The sequence below is a fragment of the Sus scrofa genome, chromosome 9, assembly GCF_054392235.1.
Source record: "Sus scrofa isolate SSC_HxYL_T2T_F1_AM1 chromosome 9, Sscrofa_HxYL_maternal_Yorkshire_Landrace_v2.0, whole genome shotgun sequence".
Lineage (NCBI taxonomy): Eukaryota > Metazoa > Chordata > Mammalia > Artiodactyla > Suidae > Sus > Sus scrofa.
This window is the reverse complement of record NC_139391.1, coordinates 141,458,895-141,477,940: the sequence shown is the minus strand read 5'-3', so window position 1 is coordinate 141,477,940 and position 19,046 is coordinate 141,458,895. Positions and strand designations below refer to the sequence as shown.

Sequence of the window (19,046 nt, the reverse complement as noted above, 5' to 3'; positions counted from 1 at the left end):
GGAACTTTAAAACTGAAAACAAAAAGGAAAGAAAGGAAGGCCCCTCCTGCGGGCGTCCTTCTCCAAGAACGTGCAGGGCGGGGAGCGCGTGGGATCTGGGCGGCGCTCTGCTGTCCCCCGGCAGCGCCCTCTCGTTGGCAGCAGCGGCGGTCGGTGGAGGCAGCCCTTACGTGGTGGGGGGGTGCTCGGAGGACCCCACCCCAGCGACACCCCCGCCCCAGGGCGTCTTTGGAATGAGGCTGAGTCTGTGCTGCCCAGAGCATGACGGAGCCTTCAGGGTGTTAGTAATCGTTGGAGAAAGAGGAGAGGGCTGCTGGGAACCAACGAGGACCTGGCTTGGGCTCTGTGGGTCCCCTCACGCCCCCAAGGGCCACCCCCCCACCGGGCCCTGTGACCGCAGATGGCTGCTTGGGGTTCTGCAGTTGGCACCTGACATCCCCCCAGCCCCATGCCGAGTGCACTCCTGGACAAACGTCCGAGTTGCGTCCAGGGTCACCTGTCAGGTGCACTGCCCGGGAGCGGAGGTGGCGGGTGGACTTTCCTCTCTGTGTCCGGCTCCTCACGGTCTGTCTCTCTTCCAGGTGCCGAGGCCCAGTCGATGTGATTGGCGGAAAGCCACCCGGGACCCATGGCTTTAGCGGGCGGCCCGGATTCCTTTTTGCACCATCCGTACTACCAGGTAGGGGTGTGCGTGGTTCGGGCGGTGCTGCTGGCCGGGGGCCAGCGTCAGTGTGGCTCTTAACCGGATGTGTCACCAGCAGGCCGGCGCGGCTGTCCTGCAGCACTGAAGACCAGGCCTGCTGCGGAGGCCTTCCTGGCTTCGCTTTGGAAGAGCTTGTCGCCGTGACCGTGGCGTCCTTTCCTAAAAGATTTTTGGGGCCGTGCAGACTTGCCTGCACGAAACAGGCCCTGTGTTGTCCCCTGCCAGCCCCTGAAACTCTGGGTGGCGATTTTGAATGGTGGTGAACACGGGGATGTTGCACCAGAGACAGGAGCTTCCAGAGTGAGAAGTGGGAAGGAGGTGGTCCCGGGCCCGGTCGTGACCTCCTGTTGCAGACGGAGCCCTTCCCGCCCCCGCGAGCATCGGGCAGCCTCGCTGCGCCCTTTCCCCGGCTCCTTGGCACGCGCTGCTGGACAGGGCTCGTCTGTCCGTTTCTTCCATCTTCCGAGGCTGATTTTCGTTTGAGCTTTTGCTTTGTGACGCAGAGCGCTGTCTTTGATCCTGAGATCTTTGGGTTTGGCAAGTGAATCCTGCTTCCTCGTTGTCAGCCCTTCAGCATATAAAGCACCCGTGGTCTCTCTCCCACTCGGGTTTTCCAGCAGGAGCCCTGAGCAGGGAAGTCCTTCCGTGGGCTCTGCCGTGGACCGGTTTTTGCGCTTCTCTTAACTCGCCGTTCTCGCCTTCCATCTGCGAGGTCTCTTTTTAGCTGCAGGGATGATACTTTGCACATAGCATCACGGCTTCAGAGAGGTGCCTTGGAAATTTTGTTTTGCTGGAATGTACACATGTGTGCGTGACTGGGTCCCCTTGCTGTACAGTAAAAATGGACAGGGCACTGTAAACCAGCTATGATGGAAAAACATAAAAATCATTTAAAAAAATAAAAATGAATTTTTTTGGTGAAAAAGAGGAACAGATCTTGGAAAAGAGACAGAAGATTGGGGATCTCAGGCGCCGTGACCGCTGGATCGGGGGGCGGAGCCGACGGCAGTTACAGACGGGAAGAGAGGGCTAAACCCTAGCAGGGATGTGACATGTGCCGGTGACCCAGGGCCGGTTCTGTGGGTGAGCTTGCCCCAGGCCTTGCCCTCTGCCTCCTGTGTGGTCCTTTGCTTGTTCTTCAAGCGGCTGTGGTTGCCTCACCCTGTTGATTAAAGCTCCAAACTGCACCCACGGGTCACGGGTTCAGCTCTCGTGTGGCCCCTCAGCTTTGGCCGGCTGCCCCCCACCCCCCGGCCGGCTGCCTTACTCTTGGCCCCGCGCTCCCGGGAGAATGAACTTCAAGGAAAACCTGCCTCAGGGAGGGGGTGTGAGTTCTCTGACCTCGCTCGTCTCCTCCCCGGTGACAGAGCAGACCCTCAGGGCCAGGTAGGTCAAGTGAACCCAGGCCCTCTTCTGGGCTCTGGCTCATCCTACTGGCATCTCGGATCACCTCTGGTCCAGACAGAGATGGCAGGCGTGCCAGCTGCAGCCAGCGCTTCCTTTGTGGACGTGGTAGGTGTTTGTAGTCACCGGCTGCGTTGCCCAAGGGTCTTTTGCAGGAGCCAGGAAGCTGTGGACACACCGTGGGCCCTGCCAGCAGAACCCTGTCGCCCTGGCAGGAAGTGCCCCGCAAACCGTTTGGTGGCTCTTGAAGGCACCGTCACGCTCTTGTGAGAGTCCAGCGGGCAGACTTGGCCGCTTTTCCCTCCTGTTCCTGGAAAATCAGATGACGGTTCCAGAGTTTCTCAGAACCGGGGATGATTTACGATGCGTTCGGTCTTGAGTGATCTGCTGTTACAGCAAGTAGATAAATCTTCGCGGTTTTATAGAGAAGAATTTCTTTTTAAGGTCTTCAGTGTCCACATACTTGGCTGACTCCAGCCGCTCACAAAGCGCTGCGGCTCCGTTGAGGCCTGCAGTTCAGTCCCGCAGCCTTTTCTGGCCACAGAAGTGCCAAGACGGATCTTGTGCGGTCGCCTTCCTGCTTCTGCTCCAGGGACGGGGGCGCAGGTGCGTGGGCCGGCCCGCTTCGCCGTTTAAGACTCAGGTTGTTCCTTCGAACTGCGACGTTGTCGTGGTGTGGTGGCCTTGCCTCGGTTTCCCTGTTGGTGAAAAAGGGTGAATGGTGTTGGGCGACGGATTGAGGAAGGCTGTGGAAATTCCTCGGCCCGGGGCCAGCCCTGCTTGGCTGCCTGGCCGGGTGTGACCCTCAATTCCTTGGGTATCGATTGAGCACCAGCTTGACGCCACCCACACTGGGTGCAGGGCAGCTGCTCTTCTCCAGGCGGATGGATTCCTGGGGCTCATGACTCCTCGCGGGGGAGGAGAAAACCGGCAGCTAGGATCCCGGTGAGTAGGGAGAGTAATTCTGATGCCACTAAAAGCGGACAGTGGGAGTGAGAGGCCTTGACCTCCCCGAGGAGGCGTCCAGAGATGGGGCAGGGCCTCTCCAGGCGCTGGGGAGCTGGGGAGGGTCTGGACCTCGGGCATCCAGGATGGAGAGGTCTCCGGGGCTTTATGAATAGAGGCCCCAGCCCACGGTCCGCAGTGAGCCAAGGAGTCGCCTCATCTCTCCTGTCATGCAGAATCCAACCGGACCTGTCAGAGCCGTGTCCCCCTGACTCACTGGGGCCTGCTCACTGGACCCTGTGTCATCTTTCCAGCTATGTCCTCTAGGGTTTCAAAGAAAGGATTATGTACCTTTTTTTTTTTTTTTTGCCTTTTTTTGTCTTTTTGTCTTTTCTAGGGCTGCACCTCCAGCACTTGGAGGTTCCCAGGCTAGGGGTCGAATCAGAGCTGTAGCTGCTGGCCTACGCCAGAGCCACAGCAACGCAGGATCCGAGCCGCATCTGTGACCTACACCACAGCTCACGGCAACGCCGGATCCTTAACCCACCGAGCGAGGCCAGGGATCGAACCGGCAACCTCATGGTTCCTTGTCAGATTCGTTAACCACTGCGCCAAGATGGGAACTCCAGATTATGCATCTTTTATGAGCTGCATTTTATTTATTTATTATAAGTGAAAGAAAGTTTACTATCCTGCAGGAAAAAAAATGGGGAAAAAAAGAGAGAAAAAAACAAGAAAACCCAGAAAATAAAATGGGTTCAGGTGCAAACATCAGGAGAAAATGTTGAACTGTGATGCAGAAACAGAGACGCCTGAATGTAAATTTGAGAACTTGGTAAGGTTACTGGTGCATCTCCAGATGTTTTCTCCAAAAATTTACTTCTCTTTTTAGAGCTTTTTTCCTGATTCCTCATTGGAAACACATCTGCTTGTGTTGGGAGTAGAACATCCTGGGAGTTCCCGCTGTGGCACAATGGGATTGGTGGTGTCTTGGGAACCCTGGGATGCAGGTTCGATCCCCAGCCTAGCACAATGGGTTAAGGATCTGGTGTTGCCGAAGCTACAGTTTAGGCCGCAGCTGTGGCTGGGATCTGATCCCTGGCCCGGGAAATCCATATGAGGCCAAAAAAGAAAAAAAAAAGAGGAGAACATCGTAGAACTCCTTATGATTCTGCTCTCCTGAAACCGTTTTGTCAAGGACACAGCCTTCCTGCGGTGGCCCCTTCCCCCACTCTCCACTTGTGGAATAATTTCATAAATTCTGTCCCAGCCCCATGTCTCGGAAGGTTATGTCCTTTGGCCCCTGGTGAGTTCTCGGTCCCTGAGCCTTCAGGCCAGCAGCCTCCCCGTGCAGCGCAGGGCTTGGCAGACTCCCGCCTGTGGGCCACATCTGGCCCCGGGCTGCTTTTGTAAATAAAGCTTTATTGGAACAGGGCCGGGCTCACTTGCATCTCGTGCTGCTTCTGGGCCCACCTCCAGGGTGGAGCAGCGTCTGGCCCTCTACTGACCCATCCCGTTTCAGGTCACGGATTGCTCGCGTGAGTCCTCTGGGCGACCAGAGCCCAGAGGGGCCTTGCGGTAACCGCGTGTCTGCTTGTTACCTGCCTCATCGTTGGGGAGCTGGGACTGGACTCGGCCAGCATGTGGGACCTCACTTGCAGTCACACGCAGCTTTGGGTTTTCAGTTGGGTTTCCATCTCTGGGTTTCCTGATCTCTTGGCAGCATCAGGACTTGGGGTCACTCCCTGGAGTTGAATTCTGTCCCCGAAGCTGGTCATCCTTTAGCCAGAGAGGGACCCTGAGGCCTTGTTTCTCATCTTACACACTCGTGCTTCAGCAGAGAGACAGATTCCTTGGACCGTGCTTTTTTCAGGATATTTGTGGCTGCTTCCTCCCCCCCCCCCCGCCCGCCGTGGGGGGAGAGACGGAAGCAGTGATCACCAGAGACTTCGCTTTCGTCCGTGAGATTGTTCCGGCCGAGGGGGCGTCCACCTGAGACGCTTCTGCAAGTCTGTCGAGGTTATTTCTGAATGTGATGACACCACTGTTTAACAGAGACGTTGTTCGAGGTGAAGCTGGCGGTTGACAAATGTATTGACGACATCGGTGACCGTACACGCCCTTAAGTTCCCTGTACACGACTTCTGTTAGTAGCTTCCTTGAGAGATTAGGTGTCACCCACATCAAGCCCCTTTGCGAGAATTAGAAGTCACTCCCCATGAAGTGAGCCGTTTGTGTCCTTGGATTCTGCGCTTACTGAATTTCTCTGATCCTAAAATGCCATGAGATAAAGGGTCGTTTTTTTGGGTTTTCTGTCGTACCCGCGGCACATAGAACTTCCCAGGCCAGGGATTGACGCCTAGCTGCGGCTGCAAGCTACACCACAGCTGCTGCAACACCGGATCCTTAACCCACTGTGCTGGGCCGGAGGGAGAACGCTTGTCTCTGCAGTGACCTGAGCGGCTGCAGGTGAGTCCTTGACTGTGCCACAGTGGGAATTCCCAAAGGGTCATTTTTTTTTTTTTAAGAGTTTTATTTTTTGTTTGTTTGTTTGTTTGTTTGTTTTGTCTTTTTGCTATTTCTTGGGCCGCTCCCGCAGCCTATGGAGGTTCCCAGGCTAGGGGTTGAATCGGAGCTGTAGCCACCGGCCTACGCCAGAGCCACAGCAACGCGGGATCCGAGCCGCGTCTGCAACCTACACCACAGCTCACGGCAACGCCGGATCGTTAACCCACTGAGCAAGGGCAGGGACCAAACCCGCAACCTCATGGTTCCTAGTCGGATTCGTTAACCACTGCGCCACGACGGGAACTCCCCAAAGGGTCATTTTTGATGACAACTTTTCATTTAAAATAAGGAGAAAGATTATCCGGTGTAATCCTTAAATGTAGATTGATTCGACCATGTTTGAATTTCAAAATGGCAAAAATGGGGAAGTGTCTCAGAATCTGTGAAATACTACAGACAGTTACGTAGAAATAAAAAATTTAAAGTTGTACATTAATTTTTTATTCGAGAGGGACAGACTTGCTCTTTCTGAATGCTTCCGTTTCCATCATCGAATTCTCATCTTCTGGAAGGGTGGGCGTGAGGTCTTAGGTTTCTTCTGAGGAATTCACGTAGCTGTATTTATTGAATACCCTCTGTGTGTTCTTTCTCTTCTGTGTCTGATACCAGGGCAAGCACTGTGCATGGGTTTGGTGTCTGTTTCTTTTAGGGGGACCGAGGCTTCCAGATGCTGGTAACCCCCAGGTCATGAGGCTGGGCCCTGCTCAGGGGTGGGGGCTGTGGGCTGGGCCCTCCGAGCTCCCTTCGCCCTCTGCTTCTCCTGGGCACCACGTGCTTGGCCGGGCAAGTGTGTCATGCCTGCCTGCAAGCGGATTGGCTGATGGAGGGGCCAGAGTTAATCAGTGCTCTCTCTAGCAAGATGTCATAGCTCCACACATGGGCAGGAGGGGGCGTTCCTGCTGTGGTGCAGTGGGCTAAGATCCAGCTTGTCTCTGTGGAGGCGCCGGTTCAGTCCCTGGCCCCGCGCAGTGAGTTAAGGATCTAGTGTTGCCGCATCTGTGCTGTAGGGTGCAGCTCCTGACTGTATTCAGTCTCTGGCCTGGGAACTTCCGTATGCAGCAGGTGCAGCAGAAAAAGAAAAGTAAGACGGGTTGGTGGGATGGGCGCTTGGGGCCTGCAGAGTGAGATGGTGGCCGCAGAGGGCAGGATCTGCTTGTGAGACAGCGAGTCGGGCCCTGGGTTCCCTGTGGGCTGCTTGGCATTGGGGTGGCCCAACTTCCAGTGTCTGCCGCTCACCAGCCTGCTCCCTGGACACGTACGTATCACTGTCTCAGGACGGGGCTGCATACCGGCACTGGCGCTTTCTGGTTGCGGGGCTCCTGGTGTCAGCTAAGTTCCTGACCGCCAGCCCTTGGACCTGGGCACTCCTGCTTGGTCCGACTGCTGCCCACCCCGCTGGCCTCTGTGCACCCCACCCTTCTGCACGTGTCCACGGGGGCCTGCCTGCGGCTGGCGGGCGCTCTCTGTCCAGATGCTTCCCCTGACCTCTGCTTAATGCTCCCTCTTTGCAGGGAAGGTAGCAGTTCCTTCTCAGGGATGTTGGCAGGGGTCGTGCTTTGCCCATCACCGGCCACACCTTCCCTACTGTGCTGTCACTGATCAGTGTCACCTCTGCCCTCTGTCAGCTCCAGTTTCAGCTGAGCTGATGTCACCCATTCCCCGGCCGAGCGGAGGCTTGTGCTCCGTTGCCCAGGAGCAGTGGGGCCTGCGGGAGGCTGGGGTGGCCTGGGGCTGGCCCGCGTGCTGGATTGGGGGTGAAAGCAGGCTGTGGCTGCCGTGGGGACAGCCCCGCTCCCCTGCCTCTCCAGGGGCGTCCTTCCCAGGGCAGTGGATCAGAGGCCACACTTGTCTCCTGCCTCCCACGGGCCTGCCTGATGGAAGGGAGCCTGTGCAGGGGCTGAGGCTGCGGTTTCAATTCACAGAAATTTAGGCAATTGCAACTGTTTTTTTAAAATGGTGCATTTGAGAACAGGATGAACTTTAAAGTTATTCCTTTTATGAAAGCATACAGAGTAATTGAAACCCGAACTTCTTTTCTCTAATTTCCTGTTTAAGTGTCTGGCCTTTCAAGTAGTAGCTCGGTTTAAATTCTCTTCTTAAATTCTGTGCTGTATGTAGCTTGTGCTCACTCTCCTAGTGGCCTGCACGGGTCCTTGTACTGTTCCTGGCTGTTTTTCCTCTTTGGGCAAAGCATCCTCTGCTTCCTGGACCTGCCCTGCTCTGCCGCCACCCCCCCTGCTTCTAGGTGCCTGGGAACCTACTTAGGATAAAGGGACTGGGCTGAAAACATACGCAGGGAAACGGTAAAGGAGCATGAGCTCCTCGGGAAGACAGGACGCTTCGTTATTGGTAGAAACTTCCAGTGTGTGGAGGATACGGTAGAAGCTGCATCTGCGCGATGTCGCAGAGACCTGGCATCTGCCCTCGGTGTTAAGGACGGTCACAGTTCAAATGCAGATTGTTTTTCCTTGGAGTTCCCTTGCACTGTGCTGCAATGGCAGTGGTGGCATCTTGGGAGCGCTGGGACGCAGGTTCAGTCCCCGGCCCAGCACCGTGGGTTAAGGATCTGGTGTTGCCAAGGTGTAGCTTAGGTCGCAGCTGTGGCTCTGATCTGATCTCTGGCTCAAGAACTTCCATATGCTGTGGGGATGGCACCAAGAAAAGAGGTAGGTTTTGTTTTTGTTTTTTTGTTTTTTTTTTGGCCATGCCCTTGGCCTGTGGAAATTCCCGGGCCGAGAATCAAACCTGCGCCACGACAGTGACAATGCTAGGTTCTTAACCTCTAGGCCACGTTGCCCCCCGAGCTTTGCTCAGACCTCTTTTCAGTGAGGTCCTCCCTGGAGTTTTAGCTGAACTGTAGCTCCCTCCCTGCTTACCCTGCTCTAGGCGTTTCTTTTCAGGCCTGGTAGTATTTTTCGGGTTTTTTTTTTTACATCTGCACCTTCGGTGTATGGAAGTTCCCGGGCCAGTGTCAAGTCGGAGCTGCAGCTGAGGCCTCCCCCAAGCTGCACCGGATCTGAGCTGTACCTGCGGCCTGTAGCACAGCCCAGAGCAACGCTGAATCCTTAACCCCCTGAGCAAGGCCAGAGACTGAACCTTCGTCCTCACGAATACTGGTTGTCTTAACCCTCTGAGCCACATTGGGAACTCCCAGGCCGGTAGTTTTTGACTGGATGCCAGATGCTGTGAATTTCACATATTTGAGTGCTGGCTTTTTTTTTTTTTCTTTTTATTTTAGGGCTATTCCTTTAACTATTTGGAGGGATTTGTTACAGGAACAGTTAGGCTTTCTTAGAAACAGTTCAGTTGTTGGGAAACTTGCTTTTAAACCTCACGAGCTGGGCCCGGAGTCACTTCTAGTGCAGGCCTACTTTGCCCTCCCCATGAAGGCAAGGCCGTCTGCGGAGAGGAGCCGGCACCCGTCTGTGTGCATGTGTGTGTGCGTGTGTGTGCGTGTGTGTGTGTGTGTGTGTGTGTGTACACGCAGCTTTCCCACCTAGCCCCTTTGAGCGCAAGCCTTGCCCTGCCCTGAGTGCATGCTGTGGGTTGTTCTGCCAGCTTACCTGGTTCTCACCTGGCCTTGGTGCTTTCCTCACGCCCCTCTCCTCTCGCACCAGGGCACCCTCGGCATGTCCCCAGGGCCCCTCTTTGCCCAGCCTCTGAACGCCAGCTCCTTAGAAGGCGGCTTCTTTGCACTGCAGGTTGCAGACTCTCTCCAGGCCTCCAGGGGGCAGTAGGCGGGCCCTCTGCCCTGGTTCCCCCGCCCCCCCCCCGCCCAGGCCTGCTGTCCTGTGCTGTCTGTTGTCCAGAGCATGAAAGCTGTCTCAATGTTTTATTCAAGAAGAGAGGGTACATGCAATCCTTGGTATTCCGTCTTGGCTGGAAACACAGAGGTCCCTGTAATATTACTTCAACCGTGGTTCTAGGAACAGATGAGCCTCGGAACATTTTTATGTAATATCTGCTCTGGAGCTGAAAAGAAAGCAGAGACCGCACGTTATAGGTGAGCAAACAGGCATAGCAGCTGTAGTTATTTGCTCTGATCAGATAGTTTGTCACATGGTGATTTATAGATGCTTGGCCCAAAAGCCACGTTGAGGTTTCTCGTATACGAAGGACACAGCTTCTCCTGGCCACGCCTGGGACCCCACGGCCATGCCTGCTGCAGGTTCTGTCCACGGGGTAAACAACCCTGAGACGGAGCCTCCGGCGTGCTGTGCCCTGGGACCCGTGCCGCTCTACCACTTTGTCTCAGCTGCTCGCTTTGTCTTTTGTCTTTTTGTTGTTGTTGTTGTTGCTATTTCTTGGGCCGCTCCCGCGGCATATGGAGGTTCCCAGGCTAGGGGTCCAATCGGAGCTGTAGCCACCGGCCTACGCCAGAGCCACAGCAACACGGGATCCGAGCCGCGTCTGCAACCTACACCACAGCTCACGGCAACGCCGGATCCTTAACCCACTGAGCAAGGGCAGGGATCGAACCCGCAACCTCATGGTTCCTAGTCGGATTCGTTAACCACTGCGCCACGACGGGAACTCCAAGCTGCTCGCTTTGCACACAGCTCCGCGGAAGATGCAGCTCAGGGAGCATGGCCTGACCTCTCAGCTGGGCCCTTCACCATGCTTCTGGAATCATCCCTCTGCCCTGCCCTGCTCCGCCTCATACCTGCCCCTGAGGCGCTGTCACACCTGGCCCAGGTGCGGTGTGGGAGCCCAGGCAGGACGCGGTGGGGCCCACTTTCCCGCGTTCTGCCTCCAGGTTCTCGGCTGGGGCTGCCGATCACCCCTGGCCTCGTGCCCTCTGCTCCCGGAGGACGTGGCGGGAGGAAGAGCCACCACGGGGATTACATCATCCTACACCCTGGGGCCTCTTCCTGCTCCTCCAGGGCAGTGAGCACGTCTCCCTGGTTCTGAGGTTGTTGTTGAGAAGTTCGAGGAAGAGACGCCTGTCCTCGTCCTGCTTGTGGGGGAGGGCGTGTGCGGGGCCCGTCCCTCCTGACCCCGTGGCCTTGGCTGGTCCCTTGGCCTCCCGGCTGGGGCCTAGTGGGGGTGCAGGGGGAGGAAGCAGGGAGCTTCCTGCAGAAGGAGCGGGGTCTCCTGCCCGCAGAGCTCTGTGCCCCAGCAGGGGCCTCAGGGGCCGGTCCCCTCTTTAGAGGAGGGAGCTGAGCCTCGAGCAGCATCCGGTCACCTCCCTGTCCACATGGCTCCTGCCCCTGGATCGGCCTGCTCTCCACCCCCAAGCTGGACGCTCATCTTCCTCGCCCACCAGCTTCATCACAGGACCTCCGCACACTGGGGGGTCAGTGCGCAGCGGGTGACCGGCTCCCTGTGCCTCCCAGAGGGATTCAGGCCCTGGTGCCTGTGGCCTGGGCCTCCCTCCCCATCTTCTGTGACAGGGGAGGGAGACCAGAGCTGCTCCCCAGTTTCCAAAAGGTGGACTCCACGTTGGCCAGAGATCCTGGGGCCGGGGTCAGAGCAGGTGTGATGCCCTGTGCAGGTTGGCAGTTTGTCGCATTGCTCTCACACCTGGGCTGCCCAATCGCTGATGCTCCTGAAGCGCGTTCAGGGTGTGATGTCACATTGCTGGTGGCTCAGTTTCCCCTCGAGGCCAAGGCTGGCCGGGGTGCTGCTTGCTGGACATTCTGATGGATGGATGTTGTATTAGTACCTGTGGGTGTTCCAGGCTGGTCCTTCTCCTCTCACGGGAGGCGGGTCCCAGAGAACAAGCCCAGGGGGTGCTGGGGCACCTGGGCCCCCCACCTGAAGTCTGCCACCTGGCCTCCGCTGCTCACCCAACCCAGCATCGCCGGCCCCAGCCCACTCTTCAAGGGGCTCCCCTGGTGGCGTCGGGATGGCTGCGGGAGGCCAGGGGTGGGGGCTTTGGAACTTGATGGGTCAGGTCACGTCCACAGCCGGGCTCCATCCTGGGTGCTGCCCACTCTCGTGCCGTGTCAGGCCATCACACCGGCCGAGTGACCGGGTCTTTTGGAAAGTGCTGTCCGGCTCTGTCTCCAGCCCCTCCCAGGAAGGGAGGGAGGAGGCCGGGTGCCTGACTGCCCAGCCCAGGCGTGTTGGGGAGATCCAGTGACCCCGTGGCCTCTGGCTCCTCCTCGACATCCCAAGAGGTCCGTGGACCCCAAGGGGCCACCAGGACGCCCGTGGCAGTGTTTTATTCTTGACAGGCGCCACCGGTGGGGTTTCAGGTCGGTCAGGTCGTGACTTTAGAAAACCTCGAGCCTCATCGGAGAGCCAGCGTGGAAGAGCAGCCAGGGCGCGGGGCACAGCGCTGTCCTTTCCCCGCGGGGCTGTGTGTGACAGCACACTCGTGCTGCGATTTCACCCGCCTGAGCACTGGGCTCCTTTTCGCAGCCACAGTTGGCGTTTGGCAGCAGGTGCCCCCCCCCCGGGTCCCCGAGCCCCCTCGTGACCCTGAACAGTGTGAGACGGTGAGCGCGTCCCACGCTGTCACCTCTCGTGACAGCGGCCACATCTGGTCTTTGCTGTTTGTCACCCAGGTCTAGCTCGGCGTTTCAGGGCGTGCCCAGCCTGCTGCTGGTGTTTACACACTAATCCACAGGTAAGGACGTGGAGTCAGAAGCCCTCAAACTTGGCAGGAGGCGAGTTTTCCTTGGGGGCTGGAGGCGGCCCTGGCTCAGGGCGAGCTGGGCAGGAAGAGGCGCTGTGCGTGCTGTGAGGACAGGCTGGTTGGGAGCAGCTGACTGTTCTGGACGAATGTTTTCTGCACTTATTCTGATCAGAGGCGGTCCAGGTATTTTCATGTCAGGGTCAGTGGCACATATTAATGCAACATAAATAGGAAGTATTTCCCTCACGCCTTGACCGGGAAGGCTGGCGGCGTGGGTTTCTCCTTTCTTTGGATGAAATAAAATTCAAATTTTATGGCAAGACAAGAAAATTTTTTTTTCCTTTTTCGGGCTGCACCTGGAGCATATGGACGTTCCCAGGCTAGGGGTCGAACCAGAGCTGCATCTGCCACCTACACCACAGCTCATGGCAATGCCGGGTCCTTAACCCACTAAGCAAGGCCAGGGATAGAACCCGCATCCCCATGGACACTACTCAGATCCTTAACCTGCTCAGCCACTAAATATTAAATGTTCTTTGCCCGTTTGGGCCGCCCCCTCCCCTTTAGTGGGTGTTGTTCATCTGCATTTTCCAGATTATCACCTTCTTAAGCGATAATCTTCCTTCTTTTTTTTTTCCACCTTTGTTTTTGAAATTTATTTTTGCTTGGTTGACAGATTTGTTTTTTGTTTTATTTTCAAGTGCTTTTAAAAATTTTTAAGCTAAAGTATAGTTGATTTACGATGTTGTTTCAATTTCTGCTGTGCAGCAAAGGGATCCAGCCGTACATATCTACATGCTATTTCTCACCTTCCATCAGTGGTCTGTCGCAAGTGATTGGATATAGTTCCCTGCGCTGATAGCAGGACCTCATCGCTCATCCATTCTAATGGAATAGTTTGCGTCTGCTCATCCCAAACTCCCCGTCGTCCCACTCCCTCCCCTTCCCCCTTAACCTTCCTTGACCTTGGAAGGGGCCATGGTGACCTAGAGCCCACAGCTCCTGGTGCACATCTAGATCTGGATTGTGGAGGCTGTCAACAGTACACCGTTTGATATATAACCCTATGTCTCAAAAACTTAAATGACGACGCTTCGACCTTTAGCAGGCGTGTCTCTTATTGTGGGCTTTGTTTCCTAGTCTGTTTTGTCTGATACAGCATTGCCACTCCAGGTTGCTTTTGGTTTCCATGGGCATGAAGTGTCTTTTCCCATCCCTGCTCTTCCAGTTAGTACGTGTTCTTACATTTGAATTAAGTCTCTTGTAGGCAGCCTACAGATTGGTCTGATTTTTTATCCATTCAGCTCCTCTGTGTCTTGATAAGAGGGTTTAACCCATTTATGTTTAAACTAATTATCAATAGGTGTGTACTTACTGCCGTTTTGTTATTTGTTCTCTGGTTATTTTTTGTAGTTCCTCTTTGTTCTTCTGTCTCTCTTCCTTTGTGATTTAGTGACTTTCTTTAGGGCTTATGTATTGCTTATATTATTTTCTCTTGTTATTTTGTGTGTTTTCTGTATAGGTTTTTGCCTTGTGGTTACCACAAGGCTTACATACAGCAAGTTTTATCGGTTAAAGTCTGTTTTAAGTTGATAACTACTTAAGTTTGATCTCATTCTGAGTTCAGCATTTTTACTCTCCCCCACTGTGTTTTATGTTTTTTGATGTCATATTTTACATCTTTTTATCATGTTATCCCTTAACTAATTATTTATAAATGACTAATTTCCTATCTTTACTATATATTAACTTTTCAGTGACATTTATTATTTCATGATTTCTTGTCACTCATTAGCATCTTATCTTTTCAGCTCAGAAAAAGTCCCTTTTACATTTCTTGTAAGGTCAGTTTAGTGGTTTAGCTTTTGAACATCTCTTTATCTCTTCTTCGATTCTGAGTGATAACCACGAGTGGAGTCTTCTGGATTGGCCTTCCCTCCACCCCCAGCACTTTGAATATATTATGCCCCTCCCTCCTGGACTGCAAGGTTTCTGCTAAAACTTCTGCTGCTGGTCTTATGTGGGTTCCCTTGTGTGTAACAAGCTGTCTTCTCTTGCTGCTTTTAAGATTTTTCTCTTTCTTTAATTTTTGATGTTTTAATAATTATTGTCTGTCTTGGTTCGGGTTTCTTTAAGTTCCTCTTATTTGGAACTCTGGGCTTTCTATATCTGGATGTCTATTTCTTCCCAGGCTACAGAAGTTTTCAGCCATTATTTCATCAAAAAAATATTTCTGCTCCTTTCTGTCTCTCTCTTCGCCTTTTGAGAGCCCTTTAATGTGAATGTTGGTCATCTTAACAGAGTCTCCTTAAGCTGCCTTCGCTTTTATTCTTTTATCGTTTTGTTTTCTCTTTGCTGCTCTGTGTGGGTGAGGTTTGCTGCCCTGTCTTCAAGTTCACTGACCTTTTCCTGCTTCATCTAGTCTGTTGCTGAACCTGCTAGTATAGTTTTCAGTTCGTTTATGGCGTTACTCGGTTCAGTGACTTCTACTCTGAACTTCCCTGCATATTCCATCTCTTCGTTGAGGTTCTCGCTGTGAGCCTCCATTCTTCTCTCAAGTTCCACGAGCATCGTTATGACCATGACATTGAACTCTTTATTGGGTAAATTAATTGCTTTTCTCCATTTTACCTAGGTTTTTTTTCCCTGATATTTTATCTTATTCTTTTCATTGGGACATATTCCTCTGTCTTCTCATTTTATTTGGCTCTGTGTTGGTTTCTATACAGGAGATAAAACCAGCGCCTCTCCCAATCTTGACAGAATGGCCTCAGGTAGGAGAGGGACCTTATCATTCAACCCTGCCCTAGCTCTTGGTCATCCCTCAAGCCTTTGTGGTTCGCCCAGAAGCCCATGATATTTTTGATGCTGTACCAAAACCTGTCATTTTCGTTACAGGGAGGATCTCAGTACCTAGATATAGGCTTTATGGAATCCAGACCCTTAGGTGACAGGTTTTAAAAGTGTATATATACCTTCCTGTGCTGGACAGGTAACCTGGTGATATCCCCTGGGTGGCAGTCACAAATATTGGGGCTCTGTCTGCTGTCTTCAGTGCCCTGGGGAGTGGCATTTTTGCAAGAACCGTCTCTCTCGCATTGTTAGAGTCTCATGAATCCCAGGCATGCAAGCACTCTGGCCATCAGAGGCAGGTGATCCAGTGGTGTCCCCTGGGTAGCAACTGCAAAAACCAGGGTGCCAGACCTGAAATCAGGGTGCCAGTAGTGTCTAAGTCTCCCCTCCAGGAGATGCTGGTGTTCTGGCATGTGTCAGAGGGAAATTGCCAACATAGTGCCCACCCCTGAGCACTGTGAGTCCATGCTTGTGGGTCCCTCCAGATCACTGCAGTCTTGCGGGTCTTGGGACACGAGCCCCTTTGGTTTTCAGAATTAGATGTTTTGCAAGCTTTCCTCTCAGATAAAGGACTTAAACGCTGAGGTCCTATTGTGGGGTTTAAACCCTTTAGTCTTTAGGGAGAAGCACCAGGTTTTGAGTTGTCTCCAGCTCTGGGTCACTGTGCTGGGCTGGGATTTATGCCAGGGCTTGTCCCAGCCTCTCCTGTCTGCCTCGATGTGGTTTTCTGAGTGTGGGCATCACTCTGCCAACCTTAGGCTTTTTAAAAAGCAGGCTGTCTGTGGAAACAGGTGACTTCAGGATTATTCCCACATCACCCTCTAGAACTGGAATCTTCACGTCTGTTTTTAATAAAAATTAGCAATTTTCTGTGGCTCAGAGGAGGGTAATGTGAAATCTTGATCACAGCTACCTGACTGATAGGTTTGCAAGTTCTACAATAAGATACACATGCATCTGACAGATATGGGCTTTGGGTTCTTTCCAGTGGAATTTAGGGTAGTATGTTCCCATTATAATATTGCAGATAACACAAACCAGCAGATAATATTGTCACTTATTCTTCACTAGGACAGCAGTCTCATCATCTAGTAGATTTCTATTTTGAGGTGAAATCAGGAGCTTTAAGTGCCTCTTGTGTGGCATGATGGAACCATGGCGCTTGGGTTTCACAGGTTGACCTTCAGAAACATCAGCCTCTGTACCTCCATTAGCGGGTCAGCAGTTTCTCCAGGGGACAGGAGGGGGCACCTGGTGGGAAAGGCCTGAGGGAAGGCCCGAGAGCTGCCAGCACCAGAAGTGGGGGACCCTGCATTGCTGTGTCTTTTCCCAGCTCAGTCGTGGGGCCTCTGTAGGAAGGGTTGCAGGGGGCTGGGAGCCACTCTGGCTCTGTCTTAGCCTCAGCCTCAGGCCTGTGTCCTGGGATTGCCCATTCCCCCACGTCGTTCTTGTGCATTGCTGGCTGGTTGGCTGGTCAGTTTGGGGTCCTGCAGTATTTCACTGAATGCCTGTGGATTCTGATGGCATGTGCTCCCTGATCAAAGACACTTCAGTTCCCCACCTTCCGTTTTCTATGGCATTAATCTTTGTTCACCTTAGCAGAGGCACTAAGGGCGTCTCTGAGCCTTTATTCAGATCCCTGAGAGACTCTGCACAGGAGGTGTGAGGACACCACCCTGGGACACCCGCTAGGGAGAGGTCTTGGTTACAGACGTCTTGTCCCCTTGGCTTACGACCATCACTGAACACAGGGCAGACCGTGTGTCACACATCCTTTTAATTTAATCAGCCCATCCCACCTGTGAGGTCACCATTCTGTCCCAAGGAAGCACACAGACGCAGGAAGTTGTCGGAAGTCACAGGACTCACCAGCAGGACATGATCCCGGAGTCTGGCCTTTGCTGCGTGTTGCCGTTTATCACCCGGCAGGTGCTGTGCTGACTGTTACACTCCGGTCTTGTCCAGTTCCCCAGCTCTGCTCTGAGACATGGATGGTCCCGAAACCCCTCGCCTGCCCAGTGAACACTCCCTGGGCTCTTGGGCCCCTTGTACTGCTTCACAGCAGCCTGGGCGAGGATCAGTTAGACAAGACTGTCCGCTGAGGGCTGGCAGACAGCTGCTTCTTTTCTTTTATGCCCTCAGGCTGCATTGCTGCTTTTCACTGGCACACAGCTCAGCTCGTCCTGCTGGTCTCCAGCAGCGGGCTGTGTGTCCCGGCTCAGCGTTCTGTGGCTTTCCTCCCTCCCGGTCTCCGTCCCCCCACCCCTCTGAGACGCGGAGGTGTCCTTGTGCCAGATCAGGGCTTGGGTTGGGGCCGGGCTGGGGTCGTGGGGTCGGTGGACTGGGGCTCTGGGAGGGGAGGGGTGGCTCTTCTCACTCCCCACTTAGAATTGAGGCGGGGTTGGGGGGTGTCACAGAAGCTCCCGAAGGGGGTGCCTTTCGGGCTGGACCTGCAAGATGAGCAGGCGGTGTGCATGGAGGTGGCGAAATCCCAGGTGGTGAGGACTCCAGGGCAGAGCAGGAGGGGAGGTGGCCGCCGGGGAGCCCCGGCCGGGAAGGTGGCCCGGGAATATTCTGGTGAGCGTGTCACCTATGATGAGGAGCTCAGACTGCCCTCCACCCCCACAGTTGGGACAGAGCAGGGCCCTTGGGCCTGGGAATCTGCATTTCTCACCCGTTTCTTCAGGTGAGGTTGGCCTCTCGCTCTGGGGACTGACCACACTGATGCCAGCTGTCCTGACGGGCAGTGCCCTGGGCTGTCCGCATAGGGTCTCCACGGGCAGAGGCCTCAGCGCTGGGCACCAAAGATGGGTTCGGGGGGGCTGGAGGTTCCAGAGGAGCCAGCCACATTGGGGCCCAGCCCAGGGCCAGCATGAGGCCTGAAGGAGCAGGGCTGGGGGCATTCCTGCAGCCCCAGAAGTGGGGCTCACAATGGAACTTTCTAGAAGAGCAGCTCAGCCCAGCTGGGGGAGCAGTCCGTGTCTGGTCTGTGCTGTGGTCTCACCCACCCCGCCAGCTCCGAGGGAGGACTCTGTGCTGCTTGACCCTCTCGCTTAGCACGGGCTCGCCCGCATAAGGCGGGAGGAAGGCGTTTGGGCCCGGCTTGCCTCTGACTTTGGAAAGTGTTTTGAAAGCCACGTGGGTCTGTGGTCCAGCATGAAGTAGGAAGTGAGCCTTGCAGCATCAGTGAAGGAGCCCCGGTGCCCATCTGCGTGGGAGGCAGAGCCCCCTGCGTCTGGGCTCTGGTTTGGAGAAGCGTCACCAGCTAGTGGCCACCGTCAGAGACGCAGCCTTGCCTCCTCTCCTCGCCCCGGCCTCCTGCAGAGGCGGAGGCTGTGTCGTGTGGGCCCCGGGCCACAGCCTGGCCACCCTGCCCTCCTGACCCAAGAGGGAGGCCACCGGCCTGGGACCGGAACCCCACCCCCGACCCCACGACAGCCCGAACTAGCCCTGGAGCCCAACAGCTCAGCCTTCCAGAAGCCCGTTGCCCTTGTCCCAGTTGGCGTTCTTCTGTGTCTCCTCTGCTCCTGACCTTCGTGCGGTGGCGGAGGGGAGGGTCCGGTCCGTCCTCTGCCTGGCGGGTGGTTGACTCCTCCTGGCTGCCTTTGTGCTGGGGCTTCACTTTACAAGCACCGTCATTTTCCCCGCGGGAACAAATTCTTGGCTTTGCAAGATGGCAGAGCTCTTGTCTGAAGCTTCTCTGTGTCGACTCATGTTCTTTTAATCTGGGAGCTTTACATACACACGAACGCATATGCGGTTTTTGTTCCTGCCACTCTCATCTGTCATGTGAACCTGTCAGATTTAAAATAGGACTTCAGGTATAGAATTGCCCCATAAAGTGTAGAGTGCCTGGTTAAATTCAGATAAACCACAACATTTTTTAAAGGATAAGTTCCGTGCAATATTTGGGACATACACCAAAAACATTTTGTTAGTTGTTTATTTGAAATGCAGATGTCACTGAACAGCCTGTATTTTTAGTTGCTA

At 54.5% G+C, this 19,046-nt stretch overlaps 1 protein-coding gene across 22 annotated transcripts in view; it reads left to right on the top strand.

Annotated features, from left to right (window-relative positions):
• Positions 1 to 19,046, top strand: part of GRB10 (growth factor receptor bound protein 10) — a 160,258-nt gene that overhangs the window by 50,336 nt on the left and 90,876 nt on the right. For 20 of the 22 annotated variants that reach the window (XR_014814227.1, XR_014814226.1, XR_014814228.1 and 17 more), the window contains 1 exon segment: positions 582 to 679. Coding sequence is in view for 12 of the 22 variants with exons in the window: in XM_084974058.1 (XP_084830184.1) it covers positions 629 to 679 (51 nt within the window). In the remaining 10 variants the exon portion in view is untranslated. 22 annotated transcript variants of the gene reach the window in all.